The sequence below is a fragment of the Oryza brachyantha genome, chromosome 9 (genome assembly GCF_000231095.2).
Source record: "Oryza brachyantha chromosome 9, ObraRS2, whole genome shotgun sequence".
NCBI classification, from domain to species: domain Eukaryota; kingdom Viridiplantae; phylum Streptophyta; class Magnoliopsida; order Poales; family Poaceae; genus Oryza; species Oryza brachyantha.
This window is the reverse complement of record NC_023171.2, coordinates 12,365,034-12,384,046: the sequence shown is the minus strand read 5'-3', so window position 1 is coordinate 12,384,046 and position 19,013 is coordinate 12,365,034. Positions and strand designations below refer to the sequence as shown.

The window sequence follows — 19,013 nt, the reverse complement described above, 5'->3', positions numbered from 1 at the left end:
TTAAACGTAAATCCAAAAGTAAATAGCGTTGACTAAAAAAACAAAGAGAATACTAAGATCAATTTAGACAATACAAGCCAAACTAGACACTTATAAAAGATACCTATAGCCTCACGGTTTGTTTTGAAATTGAGTAGACCTACATTGTCTGTCTTCCCTTCCAAAGCGTACCTACGATATACACAACCCAACCAACGTTATGATACAGTCGTATACACGAAACCGAAAATAACGATAGCTTCTGCTTATGTTAGAAGTTAAAATTTAATTTTTCAACCTTAAATTTAGAGTTTTTTTTTAAATTTTATTTTTCCACCCCTTTTAGATCGCTAAGGATATATATATATAAGTTTTAGCCACACATTATTTTTATTTGGACAAAAAAAAACCAAACAAATCACGGTTATACACTTATACTTGGGTCGGTACCAGTTCGGCTCCGTCTCCCTGATTCCCAATGGCGCGAGAACGCCCGCGGGCTCGCGGATTCCCCCCACCAAAAGAATGGGAAGCGCCGGAAAATCCCCGGAAATCTGCTACGCGCACCCCGCCCCCACTGACGCGTCCCCGCCATAACATCGCGCGGCTGGCTGGCTGCTTCGCCACACGCCGCCCCCTTCCCAATTCTCTCCCCCCCCCCCTCCCCCGCTTCGCGCGAAAACCCCCGCCCGCGCGGCCGCTCCCGCCTCAACCGAAACCCTAGACCGCGCCCCCACCCGATCACGGCCTCCGCCGGTGGCGCGGCGATGACGGCGCGGCGGGGCCAGCTCGTCGACCGGTGGCGCGGGATCCAGGAGGCCGAGGAGGCCGACGACGACGGCGAGCCCTCCGCGGCCAAGCAGCGCCGCCTCGACCAGGCCAAGGGGGAATGGTACGGACGGAACACCCGTGTCACGCATCGCGCTGGTTCCTGGTGGTGATGGGGGGGGGGGAGGAGGTGGTACGCGGATTCGCGGCGGGTTTAGTGGTGTGGGTTTAGGAGTTCCGCTGATTGGAGCGGAACGACGAGGAACGCCTGCGCCGAGGAGGAATCGGGCACGGGCAGGGTAGCTACATGCTAGTAAGCTCGTTTTGCTTTTCCTGGTTGTTTGGATTAGATAATGCGAATGTAGGTTGTTATGGGCCTATGGACTATTAACCTCATCGTTGCACAACACAAATCCCTTCTGTGGTGTACTGGACCAGTAGATGACTGATACATCGGGAGGAACACTTCCAGTGCTGTTGGAAGTCTGTCACTCTGTTGTGTCATGGTAGACACTGCCGATATGCAGAACTAAACAATTAGTTTATTACAATGTAGGCTTATTAGGATGGGAGCACAATTGCTTGGAGGAATATTGATTTGAAATGTACATAGCTGTGGGGGGAAAACAACTTATCGTGAACCAAATATAGCCACTGCTCCCCCACGGCCTACACCTAGTCCGATGACCTTGATCCAACTTGTTAATTCCCATCCCACTTATCACTATTTCTCACCTTGTTGTCTCATTTATGTGCGCCCCTAATGCTGTATTGTACTTTGGAATCATTTGGTTCAATTAACTTTTAGGTGATGTGAGAATTTTCCAATATAAAGTATATAAATCATGGAGTGCTGTTTTGCTTGAGCTTTTTACAGCAGATAAAATCTGATATAATACATGTTTATGTCCAAAAGACATTTAGTTTATCTGTATTTGAGTTGTGTGGGAACATCAAAAGTTATGCAAATGGACAGCTGCCCTTCATGCAACATGGCTTGTTTCTAGAGTCAAAAGAGTTCTTGCTACTTTTACTAGTTGAGGACATGGTCTGTGATTTCCCTTGACAGTCCAAATGAGATCTCATGTTTGTGTAACTACCTGCAGGTTTTCACATTGTTTCAATTTTTTGGGAAGTTTGCCAAAAGAAGAGCATATTTGGTGTGGATATGCTGATATTATGGGACCATTTCTTGAGACGTTCCTTGGTTACTTTGATGAACAAGAGGAAAATTCACCTCCTAGAACAATATGGAAACGGATTTCTGAAGAACTCAATATTTGTGCACAATGTGTGTGTGAACACCACCAGGCACAGAAGTGTTTTGATACTGAATATCGGTCTTGCTCTGATCCCCTTCTGAAAGTATTACGGCTTCTCGATGAAGAGAGGGTTACAGAACATCTTAGGCAGATGAATGCAAAAATACAACTAAAGGAGTACAAACCTTCATTGCATGGTGCAGACGTTGTTAGCATAATGTTTGAAGTATGTTTTCTTTTATGTGATCTTTTTAGTTTTCCACATACATATATCAAATAAAAATACCATTCAGACATTTGAAACTCTTTTGTTTCTGTTTATTTTCCTTTCTTAAGCTGTCATATAAATTTATAACAAGGACTGCTGCTGCTGCTGACCTGCTGTTGTACAATATCTCGCACCACTAGTATTTATTTGGTCCTTTTCACCATAATTTTAGCCGGGTCGGTGAAGAAGGTCAACCAACTTGTCACTATAATTGCTTTTGCAGATGTGTAGTGGCTTACACAATTGCTATTAGAGTGTACCGAATAGAGTTTTTATCAACCAATATAATGGCATTTATTCAGTTTGAGTTGGCTGAACTCATTTTAATCAGCAGGAGCTTGGTATCCACTCAATCATATGTACTCCTGTTCTGTGAAATTCTCATAATCCATCTGTCAATGCTGAGGATAGAAGCGACACATAATTTACACCTGTTACATTTCATGTTCTGACTAGTAACACTGCATCATCTTTTCATTTCCTTTGACACATCCTGGTCTTGTCAACGAACCTGTTACTTTAATCTGCAAAGGCAAGCAGCCTCAATATCTTAATGAGTCGCACTCATTGTATAAACCATCACATAGGAACAACAGCCCGAAGTTTCATGCAGCCTTGACAAACTGTGCTGTTTTATATCTGCAGGTTCTGATGTATCCTGTTCTGTTAGATGATTTGTCATTGGCTAATCAGTTCCAGACATTCATTGAAAGAATTGATGAAATATTTGACGTGAGCTTGTCAGCTAATCAGCAATACCCTGTAAGTTACTTCTTTTCCTTGAATTATGCTCATAACACAACTAGTTGTTAGATGTATATGTCTTCTTGTATTCTTATGTCTTTTTGTATTCTTGTATTCCTCATTGTATGAGGGGCTTTTGTGTATATTTATTAACTCCTGTACCTCTATATATTTGGGCCTAGTGCTCCTATAATGAATAGAAGAGCTATTCATAACATGGTATCAGAGCGAGGTTAGCATACCTCTTCTCGTTAATCTTCTCTTGTTATCTCTCGATCGAAGCGGCTGTTTCCTCTTCGTTTTGAGGCAGTCTGCTGCCGATTCATCGTTGTTGCCGTTGATTTCGCCGCCGATTCGTCTGCCCGTTGCCGCATGGAGGTCTGAGGCGAGCTGGTCGAGGTCGTCAAGGTCTGGGGCGAGCTGGTTGAGGTCGTCGACGCTGCTCTTCACTCGACAGCCGCCGTCGCCCTTCACCGGGCAGCCGCTGCCCGGCCGCCACCGTGGCCACCCTGGCCGTCGCTCTTCGCCGGCTGCTGCCGCGGCTCGTCTGCCCGACCATCGCCGTCGCCCGGCCACTGCCGGCACTCCTTCGCACGGCCGCCACCGCGGCCTATCTGCCCAGTCACCGCTCGGCTGCTTCCCCACCCGGCCGACGCCGCTGCCGCTGCTCCCCCACCCCCACTCGGCCGAGACCGCTGCCGCTGCTCCCCACCCAGCCGCCGCCACCGCCGCTGCTAATTAGCTCTTCTATTCATTATAGGAGCACTAGGCCCAAATATATAGAGGTACAGAAGTTGTAAATATACACAAAAGCCCCTCATACAATGAGGAAATACAAGAATACAAAAAGACATAAGAATACAGGAAGACATATACATCTAACACACCCCCCCCCTCAAACTCAGGGTGGATCGAGAACACTGAGTTTGGAGAGATAAAACCTATGTTGGGCTCCAGTCTATGCTTTTGTAAATAAATCAGCCAACTGAATCTCTGAGGGCACATAACGAGGAGCAACAACACCATCCTGTACCTGCTTTTGAGATTGCTTGCAGCCATTTGACTTTGTGAGACATAAAATATGGATAAATACTTAGCTGTCTAAATAACAAAGTAATCCAGGGTACAATACTTATTTCTCACCAATTGATTTTTGGGCTGTTGACTGTTGCTCAAAATAGTATATATTAAGTTTTCTTTCCTCTGTATCCATCAAGCTATCTACCTATCTCACAGTATCTTCAAACTTACAATTTTAGGGCGTGTATGCATTACTTTTCTTCAAAAGTTGTAAAGCTCGAGCAATTGGGCTTCGCTTAGCCCGGTCCATGGGGAAATTGAGGTAATATGTTCTTGCCACTTTCCTGTTCATTTTGAATCAACAAAACCACTAATTAGATCCATACATGAAAATGCACATGCATACTTGAGCAATATAGGAATAGCCGATAGCTAGATTAGGTAATACAACTGTGCTAGAAGGCAGAAGATTCCAACACATGGTTGATAATACTGTCTTGACTATTTCATAGTTTGACAGTTGTTAATAGCATATTAAATCTACAGATTTTAAACAAGTCATTTAAGTGGTACTGGGCACTAGGAGCTGTTGTTGGTTCTATGCAGCATTTTCTTACGAAATTTTGGTAGCATATATCAGATTGCACAAACATTTAACTTGCTACCAAATTTAGGCAGGATCCCATTGTCCCATGTTTTCCCCTAGATCATTTTAGTCGATTGTTTTATCTGCCGATTTAACTAATGCTCTGTTGGTGACAAAATATGCGATAAACCAAACATGCACTATATGGTCATGAAAACACATCAAAATTGCTTATTGTTATAAAGTTGATTGACTTACGGTAAAAGTGTGCTGTGATTACAAATATCTTCTCTTCTCTGTCTGCTTTAACTCCTCCTACACAGTGTTATCATAATGGCAACATTAAGCTTTACAAAGCCAGTCACCTTGTTTTATACACAATTAACTTTTTAGGTCTTGGGATAATAAGCTAAGAGGTGGGATAACTAATACAGCTTTATGTAAGATATCTTGACAAGGTCCAAAACACTGATTACATGTGCAATGTTGCAAATAAGGACATTTGTTTGAAAGATTGTTTTTCTTCAAAATATATGATGGGTTTTGTAAAGCAGAAATGCTAATCTGAAGCTACGGGTATAATACATAATGCTGTGGAAAAAGCTTCAAGATTGAAACCATGACTCGATCTACCATTCATGGATTCGCTTCTGGCTTTGTCATAGAAAATAGCATGTCTTGATGCCTTTGAGTTTTGTATTGGTTGATTTTATGAACCAAAAACTGTTTCACGCCACAGGTGGTGTTACATGTAATGCTTAGCTTATCACACACAAGATTTTGCATTCATTTAATCTCTTTGCTCTCATTGTGGAATAATATAATACTCACCTATGTCCCCCAAAGACATTTGTCCCCTACTTTTACAAACTCCAATACATTTATTACCCCAAAGATGAAGTCTTTGTGGACAAATAAAGAACGCAAAAATGAAGTCTTCATGGGACGAAGGGACTTACCTATTTCCATATTAACACTGAAAAGCCCTCTCTGCCATTCCTCTTGCACTTTATCCAATCTTTGACATTCCATTAATGTCACTTATATTTTTTGTTTAATAATGAATCTTAAGTTTGTTGAAATCTTTAGTAGGATCAGCCTCAGTAATTTAACTCAATATACAAGATTTTGACCAAATGCTCTAATATCGTGCCAGGATTCATGTTGGGATTGTGTTACCTCTGTATTGCTTTAATACATTCCCACATTGGATCTGATATGACCTTGTCCATTTTAATTACTATAAATTCATCACTTGTCATTTTATTAACATTGACAATAATACGCAGGAGAGCGGTTGATCTGGACCCTTTGCAACCCTTACTGCAAAAATATATTAATTTTTTGGAAGCGGATGTTCTTCCATCTACTTTAGAATCTCCAAGGCCCAGGGTGCAGCTCAAAAGAGCTGATATATGGCTTGGATTCAAATCACTGTATGTAAGTTTAACACATGAATACATGACTTACCATGTTGTCATTTGTTCCAAATTTTGTACCCGTTTATGTGTTGACTTTGTTTTGCAGTCTTGGATTTCTTGATGCACCTGCTTTTGAAGATGGAATCTTGGAGAAATACCCTATATTCCTGAATATTGTGCTTAATCATGTCAGTGATGATAGATCTGATTTGTCATGTGCTGTCAGTTGCCTGAAAGCATCATTTGAAATGCTTGGTGAGTGTAACTATGAGTTTTTTTGGTCCTATGATGATCTTGTCCTGTTGTGAACTTACACATTCTTTTGTTTTAGGTTGCAAGCTTTGGTTGAGAACAACTTTATCACCTAATGTCATGCGGAACACATTACTGGGTCATTGTTTTCATACTAGAGATGAGAAAAGCCACAAAGAAATTTTTGATCTTTTCCTTCCATTTCTTCAGGCATGTTTGTTGCTCATCTGAGTAAAATGTTTTTCTCATTATACTATTCTTTCGTGAATTATGATAATGCTAAATCTTGTATGATAGTCACTTGAAGCACTGCAAGATGGTGACCATGAAAAGCAAAGGAGGAACATACTGTATTTTCTTCTTCATCAAGTAACTCGGAGTAGTAATTTCAGTGCTCTGATGAGAAAAAATGCAACTAAGGTTAGCTTCTGTTGTTGCTAACTGGCTATTTAATTCTTTGGTTTTCCATGTAGCTCTCTTAAGCTAAAAAAAGCTGGACAATGGGGAAGGACCCAATGTTGGTGAGGCTTTGAACCTGCGCTGGCTAGCCCACCATATGTGGTGCTAGCCAGAATACCCACAGGCGTTTCTCTCTCTAAAGCTAACTTAAATGTATTGCCTCTTTTTCGCTATTAAGCACCCCCTCTGTCCCAAATTATAAGGCAAACACACGTTTTAAAATTTGAAGTTCACAAGTTTTGACTAACAAATTAGTCTAACAATATACGTGTAGGTGCAGTGATATCTCTATAAATATAGTAACGTTAGATTCAGATTTGGATGTACTTTCATATGCTGTTGGTTTCACTATGAATAATGATATACTTCAAGATAAATTGAGAGCTAAAGTTTGATAGTAATGACCATGCCAAGTCAAACTTAACCTTATAATTTGCGACGCAGGGAGTACCACCTATTTGGGACTTCCAACTATTTGTTATATTGCATCTTGTTTGAATTCATAATTCAAATCTGGAAGAAGCAAGCTGTGTAAACAATAAACGAGGTATAATTACCAGAACATTAGGTTATCAAGTGATGAGGCGGGTGAGTAAATATATCCATAGAAAGCCATTAGAGTCTTTAAGGTTTAGATTGGTTCTGTGGTCTGTTACTCCTGCAATGCTGAAAGGACTATTGCTCTTACGTCAGACATTGCTGTCAGTATTGCTGTTGTACTCAGGGTCATCGTCGTTGTTGATTTTGTCACTTTTCACCATGACTGGTGTGCTTGCTGCACTCTGCACTCCATTGCTGTCATTGCTAACCATTGTTGTTGGCAGCTTCATGGATTATGGTAGAGGACAAAAGAGGGTGAGGGAGTGAGATATAATTATATGGATTTCTAACAAATGGCAATTGCATGGTGGTACATGGTTGAATATACATTTTTAAGTGAATGCTATATGATTAAAGCTAAAAGGGTCAAAAAGCTAAATCAAAGATGGCACACTCAAAATTTTATCAACAAAAATATATTTTTTTCTTTGATTGTTGGATATGTTTTTGTTCATTAATTATTCATTTATTATACACTCTTGTTGAAACATGCGATATTTTCCGTGTTTCCTTCCAGATCGCTCTTCTTATTGTACAAAGAGGTTACACAATGAATCCTCCTTGCCCAGCTTCTGAATGCGTCCATATGTGGTAAGGACCAAACATACTTATCTTTACAAGCAAATATCTTACCTATTAGACCTGTGATAAACAATTTATGGTAGCTGAAGCCAAAACTGCTTGTGTGTGCGTGTTTACACATTTCATGTATGAAACTCATTGATTGGAAGTCTTCTCACTTCTAGTATTCACTTGTCCTCGTATTCATAAAGTGAATTATCAATATCATATTTGCAGCTAACCACATTTTTTATCTGCTGCTGGATTTCCCAACTTTTTTTTTATTTTGAGGTTACCTTTATTTCTCCACTGTTGCTTATCATCCCCTGACCTGTATTATGTGGAACAGGGGACCATCTTTGATTGGCTCATTAACGGATACATCATTACATAGTTCTTTGCGTCAACCTGCACTTGATCTCATCAATATCCTCATAATTTCTGATGTTTCTGCTTTGATTTCATTTCAACTGAAGTATGAGTCTTGCACAAAGGGTGGTATAAGCAATTCTGTCATATTTGTTGATGATGAGGATGAGCTGCCTGTCTTCTGTGATGCTCAAGAGATGGATTACAGCTGTTGGAATGATTTCAGTATACTGTACAAGTTGACATGTCGGGAGTGCAAGGATTGGAGATGTGTCCCATTGTTATGGTACCTCATAATGGTTCAGTTGGAACCATCTAAGCTGCCCATAGCCTTTTCAAAAGCAGTGTTTTGGGCTCTATCTCATATTTCTGTGTTGAAGCCTGAAGCAGCTACAGACTTGTCGTTGCCTGTTAATGATTGGTTATCATTGCATGCTGGAGAAGTTTTGCCAACATTTTCATGGCAAGTTCCAAATGGTGCAGATGATGGTGGAGTTGGTCAGGAGTGTATCAATATTCTCAAGGTGTCACAATCTTGCACACTATTATTGAAAATATTTAAAAGGTTGACTCCGTTTTACCTATTACCATTTTATCTAAAAATCTTTCCTGGCCATATCTCGTACTTATTGCATTCCATAATTCCTTAATTTTCCACTATATCATATTGACATGATTTTTTTAGATTTGCCATTCATGTCATCATGCAAATTGAGAAATGTGGGCTTCAAAAGCAATGGGCCTGGGAATCAATGATGGCGGAAAGCTTGATTTTGACACTAGTCGATCATAATGATGTAAGGGTACTACTAATGTCTTCCATTCTACCCCTTGTGCATCTGAGCACTTATCATTTCTTCTTTGTACTCACTGTAGAATGTGCGGCAAGTTGGGCGAGCTGTCCTGGAACATGCATCACAAGCACGGGGTTTGACGTCCGGGCTTCAATTTCTGTGCTCAAGTGCATCTTCCCTGTCTGCTACTTTTGTCGGTCTAAGAAATGCAATTCAATTGGTTAGATTTTGATTTCTTTGGCATTCATTTATTTTTATATTCATTGAGGTGACTCTGGGAATCTACTGGTTGGTTGCTAGCTGGACTCTGAAATAACATAGTATTCCCTCTGTTCTACATTATAAGACTTTCTAGCCTTTTCTAGATTTATTTGTGTGCTAATGAATCTAGACACATACAAAACATATACATTCTATACATGGATGAATTTAGGCAAACCCAGAAAATCTTGTAATATGGAACGTGAGTTTTATTTCAAGCACTGAGGATTGTTTCAATCTCTTTGTAGTTCAGTCCAATTCTTTTCATTGAAACTGGATTACTGGAAATAATCATGTTCTACCTTATTTGAAATGTTCAGGTGGAAACAAAATCAGCTTTGGCAGATTTTCATAGTCTTCATCACTTGTTTTTTGTCATATGCAAACTATTAAAGGATGTTGTTCAACAACCTTCAGTTGCAGAACAAGCAAAACCTATTGAAGGTGGTTTCCTGCGCCAGTCCTTTTCAAATGTAGCTGTCAACCTGCCAGAACATTCAGTTGATATTATTTCTTGGGAGAAGTTCAGCACTTTGCTTTCCGGAGCTCTCTGGCCTTTTCTTTCCACATGCCTGCGAAGGGGAGATGATCTAATAAATACCAAACAGTGTCAGGTATGTCTCTATTGCTTTCACTTCTTGTACTATCACTATGGATGTGTTCATTTCTTTGTCTCATCATATTCTCAACTTTGTTTCAGATATCATGCGTTCGATTGCTTGAGTTGCTTCCCCTTGTGTATGACAGGCTTTGTTCATATTCTTCTAACAAGTTATGCGGTATGACAACAGCGGTTCAGGTTCTAGACCCTAATGATATTACATGGCTTTTTCACTTTATTAATTGGGGGAAATCATCACTCCCTGTGATCATCAGACACTGGAAACAATGCATGCTATCTATAATTAGAATATTAAAAGGTTCACTTGGTGGCACCATCCAGCACTACATTGAAGATCTTGGCAGTATCGTTTCACATGGTCAGGCCTCTAATTTTTCCAGTTCTGTATGTAGTTTATATATTTCAAGAGATGTTTGGTAGTAACTTATATACCATGCTTTCAGATGCAGTCAATATCAGTGAACTCACACAGAAAATTTCGGATCTCAAACTTGCATTGTCCAAGGAGACTTCTTCAAAAACTGAAAGGAGAGAAGTGGTCAGTGTACCAATGTTCACAGAACAAATTGCTAATTTTCCTTCAGCTGTGCCCATGGTTCAGGAGAGAAATACTGGCAGGGACAATGTTGGAACCATGAAGCCTTCTCAAGCAACATGCACTGAACAAATAATTCTTCTTTCAGACAGTGAAGAAAATTCATCAGCAGCTGATGTGTCTGGTGATGAGGTTTTGTCATCTGTTAAAGGTATTAATGGACCCACTGCTTCAGATATTATGAAAGAAGTTGAGCATACTGAACAAAGAATGCTGACTGAAGATAGACATGTGCTACCAAAACAACAGATAGGTCCGGTCAGTCATGTTGTAGCCTCTTCTAAACCTGTATCAAAAGATAGTAGAAGCATAATTTCTGCCAAAGAAGGATTAGGTAGAACGAAAATTCCAACTGTTCCAGTGAATACGAATGATACGTCCCTTTTACCAAAAAAGATTAAACCGCCTACTAGCACCACTCCTCAACCATCACGTCCTAATTTGTCATCAGGTACAGAAAAATTTAAGTCAATCTTCAGAGATATATCTGATGATGAAGATGATCCTTTAGAACATGCACTTGATAGCTGCCGAAAGCCACAACTTCGTTTAACAAAGACCAGCTTATTGGTTCCTAAAAGACAAGTAGTCCAGCTTCCTTTGTCTGCTGAAAAGAGACAATCTTTTGGAAGACCGGATGCTAGTTCTCGACGACTTAAGCCTCCCAAACTGGACAGCTGGTTTAAGAACATCTTGGAAATGGATTACTTCGCTGTTGTTGGTCTACCTTCTACTGAAATAATAAAGAAACTTTCTTTGAAAGAAATTCCTGTATGCTTTGATTCACAAGCTCAATATGTTGAGATTTTCCAGCCACTAGTTCTAGAAGAGTTCAAAGCTCAGTTGCAGAATGCTTACGTAGAAACCCCTGTTGAAGACATGAATTGTGGTTCCATATCTATACTCTCAGTTGAAAGGGTTGATGATTTTCTTCTTGTGCGTGGTCGCCCTGACAATAGTGACATTCTGAAACTCAAAAGTTGTATGGAGAATGATTTGATATTGCTCAGCAAGGATCCACTGAAAAGCACTAGACAGCAGGTTCATGTGCTTGGAAAGGTATTCCTATTGCCCATGAATATTTGTTTCTCCAACAGAATTATTTAGGTATTGTGTAACACATTTACTATATTTTCAGGTGGATCGGCGCGAGAGTGATAAAAACAAGGCATTAATTCTTGTAATGAAGTTCTTTCTCTCTAATGAGAATGCACGTCTAAATAAAGTGAAACGACTTCTTGTTGAAAGAAGTAAGTGGTTCCTGAATAGGGTTATGAGCATGACACCTCAAATTCGAGAATTCAGCGCGCTTTCATCATTGAATGATATACCAGTGCTTCCGGTAATCTTGAATCCTGTTTCCTGTAATTCAATTTACCATGGATCTGGAAAAGCGTATCTTGATAAACTCTCACAACCTATGCGAAAAGTTTTGAAGTCATCATACAATGACAGCCAGCTCCAAGCTGTAAGTATTGCTATAGGACCGACAAGCTCCAAAACAAATTTTGATCTGTCTCTTATTCAGGGCCCTCCAGGTATGTCTTTTAGTTCTCCTTACCAGCAATTTGTCACAACTCCAGGCATAAACAAAGTAATGTTTACAATTGTGTTTTCTGCAGGTACTGGTAAAACCAGAACTATTGTTGCAATTGTGAGTGCCTTGCTTTCTTTACATACATACAACTCCTCACAGAGAAATGAATCCCTCACCATCACTCCTGCTGAATTTAACAAGCCAAGAACAAGGATAAGCCAGTCTGTTGCAGTAGCTAGAGCTTGGCAGGATGCAGCCCTTGCTAAACAACTTATAAATGATTCCCAGAGAGAAGTCCCTAAGTTGACAGATCAACTTTCAAAAGGGCGGGTTTTAGTATGTGCACAGTCAAATGCTGCAGTTGATGAACTTGTGTCAAGACTTAGCGAAGGATTGTATGGCACTGATGGAAATCTGTACAAGCCTTATATAGTGCGGGTCGGCAATGCAAAGACAGTTCATTCTAATTCAGTTCCTTTCTTTATTGACACACTTGTTGAACAAAGATTAGCTGATGAGTTAAAGACAAAAAGTGATAGCAAAAATTTATCCGATGCTGAATCCTCTGGCTCACTTAGGGCTAAATTGGAAAAGATTGTAGACAGAATTAGACACTATGAGTTGAGGAGAAAATTAGTTGAGGTTGATAAAACAGAAAATGACTCTGTTGTTCCCAATGAAAACAGTACAGATGAAGTTTCTGATGATGCAATTGGTGCAAAGCTCAACTTTCTGTATGCACAGAAAAGGCAAGTTTCTGCAGAACTTGCCACTGCTCATGCACGTGAGAAGAAAATAGCTGATGAAAACAGATCTCTTAAGCACAAGGTGCGAAAGTCAATTCTTGGAGAAGCAGAAATTGTTGTGACAACACTCAGTGGGTGTGGAGGTGATATTTATAGTGTTTGCTCAGAAACTGCTTCAGCTAATAAATTTGTGAATTTTTCTGAGCATGCTTTGTTTGACGTTGTTGTCATTGATGAAGCTGCGCAGGTATTGTCTCAATAGTAAATTTATTTCTTTAAATGATGATAACCTTGTAGTCTATTGTACTAAAGACTAAGTTTCTTTGGGCTTATTCTGTAGGCTCTTGAGCCTGCTACTTTGATTCCACTTCAGCTTCTCAAGTCGAAAGGAACTAAATGTATAATGGTAATGTGTGTTACCTTTTTTTTCCTACACCTTCCAAGTAATCATAAGGTGCTAGATTTTGCTTACAAATGTCTTGATTGAAGGTTGGTGATCCAAAGCAGCTACCTGCTACTGTGATGTCTGGATTGGCAAGCAAATTTCTTTACGAGTGTAGTATGTTTGAACGCCTGCAACGAGCTGGCTATCCAGTGATTATGCTCACCAAACAGGTTATTTTCCATGATATTCTCTGTGATTTATATAATACAACATAGATGCTTGATTTTTCAATTTTGCAGTGTACAAATAAAGACTAGTGCAGTACAAAGATCTTATGTACTAGTACCATGTTTGGATTATTGACATGGTTTTATTCTAAATCTTCTTCTTGAGTCTAGCTATTTAAATTTGAGAATTATCTATCGCACAGGAAATAGTAAGGGTAACCATTTATTAGTTTTTCTGTATGTTCCTTGTTAATGCACTTGGTAAAATATATTTTAACTGAGTTATGCTCGGTGGCTTGTGTTAGATTGCATGGTCCCATGCCCTTGTTAGACTAGTTCTTGAGTTGTAGTTTTATGTGCTAATTTGTGCATGGGCTTATTCCAATAAATGAAAAACCATATAACAGACTCATTTGTTAACATCATTAAAAAGAAGTAACATGGCTTTTTTTTTCCTCAAGTTACGAATGTATTCATACTTTCGCACAGAGTTCCCATATTTAGTATGTGAGGAGCAGTCAGTGCAAATTATCTACTGATTTATGATAAATATTTTGTTTTGTCTGCAGTACCGAATGCATCCTGAAATCAGCAGATTCCCATCATTGCATTTCTATGAAAATAAATTGCTTGATGGTGCTCAGGTGGCTGACAAATCAGCCCTGTTCCATGATCATGACTGTCTTGGTCCATACATGTTCTTTGACATAGCTGATGGTCGTGAACAGTGTGGGAAAAATGCTGCTACACAATCACTCTGTAATCATTTCGAAGCTGATGCCGCACTTGAGATACTAGGATTTTTAAAGAATAGGTAACAATATTTTCGTATTTGACTATCTTAAGGATTTTCATCCTGTAGCTAACTGAGCTTTTATACTTGCTTCATGAACAGATATCCATCAGAGTTCGCCTGCAGGAAAATAGGGATCATAACTCCATATAGAAGTCAACTCTCTTTATTACGTTCAAAGTTGAATTCCTTTTTTGGGCCTGAAATTGTTGCGGAGATGGAAATAAATACTGTGGATGGATTTCAAGGTCGTGAAGTTGACATATTGGTGTTGTCAACTGTTAGAGCCTCCACTTCATCTGACAGTGGACATCGCTCTGGTGAAGCACGCAGCATTGGGTTTGTTGCAGACGTGAGACGGATGAATGTTGCCTTAACACGTGCCAGGTTTTCTCTATGGATTGTTGGAAATGCAAAGACATTACAGAGCAATTCACATTGGGCTTCATTATTACAGAACGCTAAAGAAAGGAATATTCTCATCTCGGTTAAGAGGCCATATGGTTTGCTGTTTGAGAAAGTTCATTCACATTCAGAAGATATTCATGGTTCTAGTCATACCTACTATACAGGTCATCGTAAGAACAAGGAAAATGAAAAAAACAGTACAACAATCTCACAGAAAATTGATGTTCGACTCCACAAAGAACATGTGAGACATACTGTCAAGACTCTGGAAACAGCAAATGAAAGTTTACCAAATGACCAAGCAAAAAGAGTATCACGCTGGGATCGAAAGAGTACAAAAGCTTGTGACCCCAACAAAAAATCTAGCAAAGAAAAGGAACTGGTATTGCAGCATGATGGTATGAGAGTTACCAAAGGTTCATTTAAACATGACATTGAACAGGACAATGTGGTGACAAAGCAAAAGGAAGGAAAAGGGCCAAGTATCCATAATGATAATCACCTCAAGCTTGCCAATGTAAGTCTGAGGGAACTGAATAAACCCATCAAACAAAGTACTCATTCAGAAGCTGACAAGGCCTTATTTAACCAAGATTCACTTCAGAATTCTGAGGTTAAAAAGCATGGCAGCAAAAATTATGATAAGGGAACTGTTAAGGGCTCACAAAGTCGTGATACTAAAGCAACAAGCATGAAAAATGATGCTTCTCCACCAGCACAAGACATGCAGAAGTTAATACAAAATGCCAAAGGGGCAAGGAAGTTCTCTGAAAAACCAAGATTTGGTAATTTGACTCAATTTGATTCCTCAGTTAAACATGACGCAACTCTGGAGTCAGCAAATAAGAGTGATGGTGTTTGTCCACCAACAAACTTGGAAATGAAGAAAATCTCCGGTAAGGCCAAAAATGCTAGGAGGTTTTCTGAGCACCCAAGACCTGGGAACACAAATAAAGTGGACCCTTCACATGAAGAAAGTAGCCAAATGCCAGAACTAAAAGAAAACCAAGCAAGTAACTTAACTGCAGTTCATCAAAATCATCTGACTGCATCAAGGAAGCGGCAACGGGAGGATATTGAGTCGTTACTTTCATCATCTCTTATATCATCAAAGAAGCATGGGTCAAAGTTTCCTTCCAAGAAACAAAAATGAGATCCTGCAGTAATTGTAAGTTCACGTACCTTTAAAACTTTGCTGTATATATAAACATGATACAGTAATCTGTCTGAAAGTTTGTATTACCTTTTTCCCTGAGACGGGGAACCCTCCCATTTGAAAGTTACTATTGTTTGGTTGAACTTTCGAAGTTTGTATCTTGTATGCAAATATTTCTTGCACACTAGAGAAAATTCTTGTGGTAGCAGTACGGTAAGGATTATAGAATAGTATTGGAAAAACTTGCGGAAGCCTGGCTAGTAGCCTGGTTGTTACTAGTCAGTTACCATCATTTTCCTGGTCTGTTGCGATTTACAATTTTTTATTTTTACATTTATCTCGTTGAACTATTGTTTTTGTTTCATCTTTTGTGATCATTACACCAGGATTACATGAAAAATAATATCACCTCTTAGCAGCTGGTATAGACGTACTGACCCTGCTATTCTATGACTTTTAATCAAGTATTCCAACTAATGTGACCAGGCTTGTATAGTTGGATATGCGTTTATACTTGGAATTCATTAAGCTTCAAAATCTCATGTTGTTAGGCATGTAAATAAGTGATGTTGGAACCTATCCAACTTGGTGATTTGGCAGTCCACTTTCCACCTTTTTGGAAATGAATCCACTTTCCACTTGATTGGTGGTTCATTTAATTGATGTTTGATCTAGTATGTTGCTATGTTTTAATATATGCCATGGATCCATGTTCTGAAGCGATGAAGCTAATACTCTTTATCTTAAAACTCAGGGACCCTTGTCTTCTCATGGAGCATTGTAGCTTTTAACATGCTGACGAGTTCATCTCACGAGTTCTGCGGCTGCCGTAATGTGATCTCTCCACCGATGCCATGGAGACACATGAATTTTGAGTTTCACAAACTAACGAAGCAACTGATTTTCAGATAGCAGAAATTCTTCTGACATTGATAGGTTGTCCTTTGGAGCTTCCCCCTGCTGACCATCGTTCCATCTGGATGTGACAAACGCCAGACAAGACAACCCATTTAAACAACATAGAAGGCTTCTTAGTTGCTTCTTGTGTCTTTTGGTCTTGGTTCCGAGATTGTGTTTGTAGATGTGCAAACCAATTTTGCCTTGTAAATTACCTGTACATAGTACCCATATAGCAGGAACACGACGGAATCATATACATGCCTGTCGATGTCAAATGAAAAATGACGACTGTATTGACAGTGGACTTTATTTGGACTTCAAATTCACTAATACTTTGCAAGCTTCAAAATGATCGTCTTCCTTAAAAAATGCAAAACAGTTCTGGCTCATTGATATCTACTGACCTACTAGTTATGCACAGATTACGCAGCCTTAAAACGTAGTATTAATAATTACGCAGCCTTAAAACGTAGTATTAATAAGAGAAGCTATTGGACACTATAGCTCTGTTATATAAGAGCATTTTTAACGTCCCATCTAAATTTAATCATCTATATTCCTATTAGGATATATTACCATTTAGATGATCATCCAAAATAGATTATTTATTCATACCGGTTATCATTTCAACGTAACATTCATATTACATCATTTATATATATTTTACGAATATTTTACAACTGTATCACCCTATGTTATTACTTCTCTTGTGTGATTGAATGTTATGAAATATGAAGTGAGTAAATATCACCCTATGTTATTACTCCTCTTGTGTTGAATGTTATGAAATATGAAGTGAGTAAAGAAACATTTATATTTAAAGTTTTTCTTTTCAATATAGATGATCTACTTTTAGAAGATGAGATAGAGAATCTGTTAAGCAATATTTTTCTCCTCATATACTCTATTTTCTTGATGAAGGATAGGACGGAGTATCCAGTGGGGCTACTCTAAAGGATGGAGGATATTATGAAATATCTGATCGGACCGCTTTAAGGGCTTGTATATATACTTTTATGAGCTGGCTCTTTCTGCCACCATGCAAACAAATATGATTATATCATATCTATCTATTATATTATAATATAAAGACAGCCCGAAAAGGAGGCTTCACGTTCGTTCTAGGGGCTAGAAATTCCTACGTTAATCGAAGAAAAATAAAAAATATGAACCATTAGATCATGGTGGGTCCAGATTATAACGGTGTAGATTAATCGGAGAAAATGAAAAAATAGATACCGTTAGATCATGATGGGTCCAGATTATAACGGTCGATCATGGTGGGTCCAGATTATAACGGTATAGATTAATCAGAGAAAAAGAAAAAATATGTACTATTAGATCACGGTGGGTCTAGAATATAACGGTCAAGATTAAATAGCAGGTATAGATAGAAAATCTTATGTCAATAGTTGTAGAAGTAATCAAATAAGCATTGTTTCAATCGGAAGGCAGCAAATAGAAAAAAGTACCAGCCATTCCGGCGACACGCCATCAACAACAAAATAAACATCACGTCCTGACTCATGACTCCTTGGCTAATCACCTGACAAGTGACAACTCTATAGCCTTAATACGGAGTACGTTTTGTTAATGCTTTAGTCGCTCGAACAAGTTAACATAGAAATACAACAAAAATCAATAAAAGAATATTAGTGAAAGAACAATATATGTAAAAATAGAATTTCAAATATAAAATAATTATCTATTTAAATATTAAATAGAATTAAAATGAACAACAAAGTGAAGGAAACAATATTATGTTTTTAGACTTTGAATAACCAAAGTACATAAAACTTAAATATAAACTAAATCTAGATCATACGGTCTAGATTTGTCATATAAAAGAAAAGCAAATAAATCTAATTATTGATCATACAGTCCGTATTAGGGTCCATGTCTGTTTTAGAAAATCTAATTGGGTTGTGACTAATGCCTCCATATAAAAGCATATTAATCGCCTCCTCAGCCGTAGAAAGCACTAGATAGGACGACTGTAGTTGCAACAAGGCCAAGCCAGCGAATAGATAAATTCTTGAGGAAAATAATGAAAAATCTAGAATGAAAATATATTGAATCATAGAAAAAGAAATAAAATGTTAATGAAAAAAGATTATAGCTGTTAGATCGTACTAAGTCTAAAGTATTGGGGTACATAGAATAATATAAAAAGTCCATGTGTAGATATGGTTTATAAAAATCCAAATTTCAGATTAAAAAATTTAAACTTCTATAAATACAATTTAGAAACATATAGATCCGATTAGAAATCCAACTTCATAATTAAAAATAAAAAATAA

The 19,013-nt window shown here is 38.6% G+C and overlaps 1 protein-coding gene across 1 annotated transcript; it reads left to right on the top strand.

Annotated features, from left to right (window-relative positions):
* The first annotated feature begins 746 nt into the window (after positions 1 to 746).
* Positions 747 to 17,093, top strand: LOC102709595. Its single transcript, XM_040527349.1, has 22 exons — positions 747 to 871; positions 1,854 to 2,235; positions 2,923 to 3,039; positions 4,281 to 4,363; positions 5,917 to 6,063; positions 6,155 to 6,303; positions 6,380 to 6,510; positions 6,598 to 6,720; positions 7,877 to 7,950; positions 8,270 to 8,854; positions 8,975 to 9,086; positions 9,166 to 9,303; positions 9,665 to 9,958; positions 10,045 to 10,324; positions 10,410 to 11,620; positions 11,700 to 12,099; positions 12,184 to 13,091; positions 13,185 to 13,250; positions 13,334 to 13,459; positions 14,026 to 14,270; positions 14,352 to 15,825; positions 16,568 to 17,093. The coding sequence occupies exons 1-21, from the start codon at positions 747 to 749 to the stop codon at positions 15,808 to 15,810; spliced, it is 7,155 nt and encodes a 2,384-aa protein (XP_040383283.1). The 3' UTR covers positions 15,811 to 15,825; positions 16,568 to 17,093.
* The last annotated feature ends 1,920 nt before the right edge of the window (positions 17,094 to 19,013 follow it).

What these genes read in the sequence shown, in the direction of transcription:
- LOC102709595 (XM_040527349.1), top strand. Translation starts at nt 747, where the DNA reads ATGACGGCGCGGCGGGGCCAGCTCGTCGACCGGTGGCGCGGGATCCAG. An exon ending in CAGCTAATCAGCAATACCCT is followed by an intron (nt 3,040 to 4,280) that starts GTAAGTTACTTC and finishes TTACAATTTTAG; the next exon opens with GGCGTGTATGCATTACTTTT. An exon ending in TCTTATTCAGGGCCCTCCAG is followed by an intron (nt 12,100 to 12,183) that starts GTATGTCTTTTA and finishes TGTTTTCTGCAG; the next exon opens with GTACTGGTAAAACCAGAACT.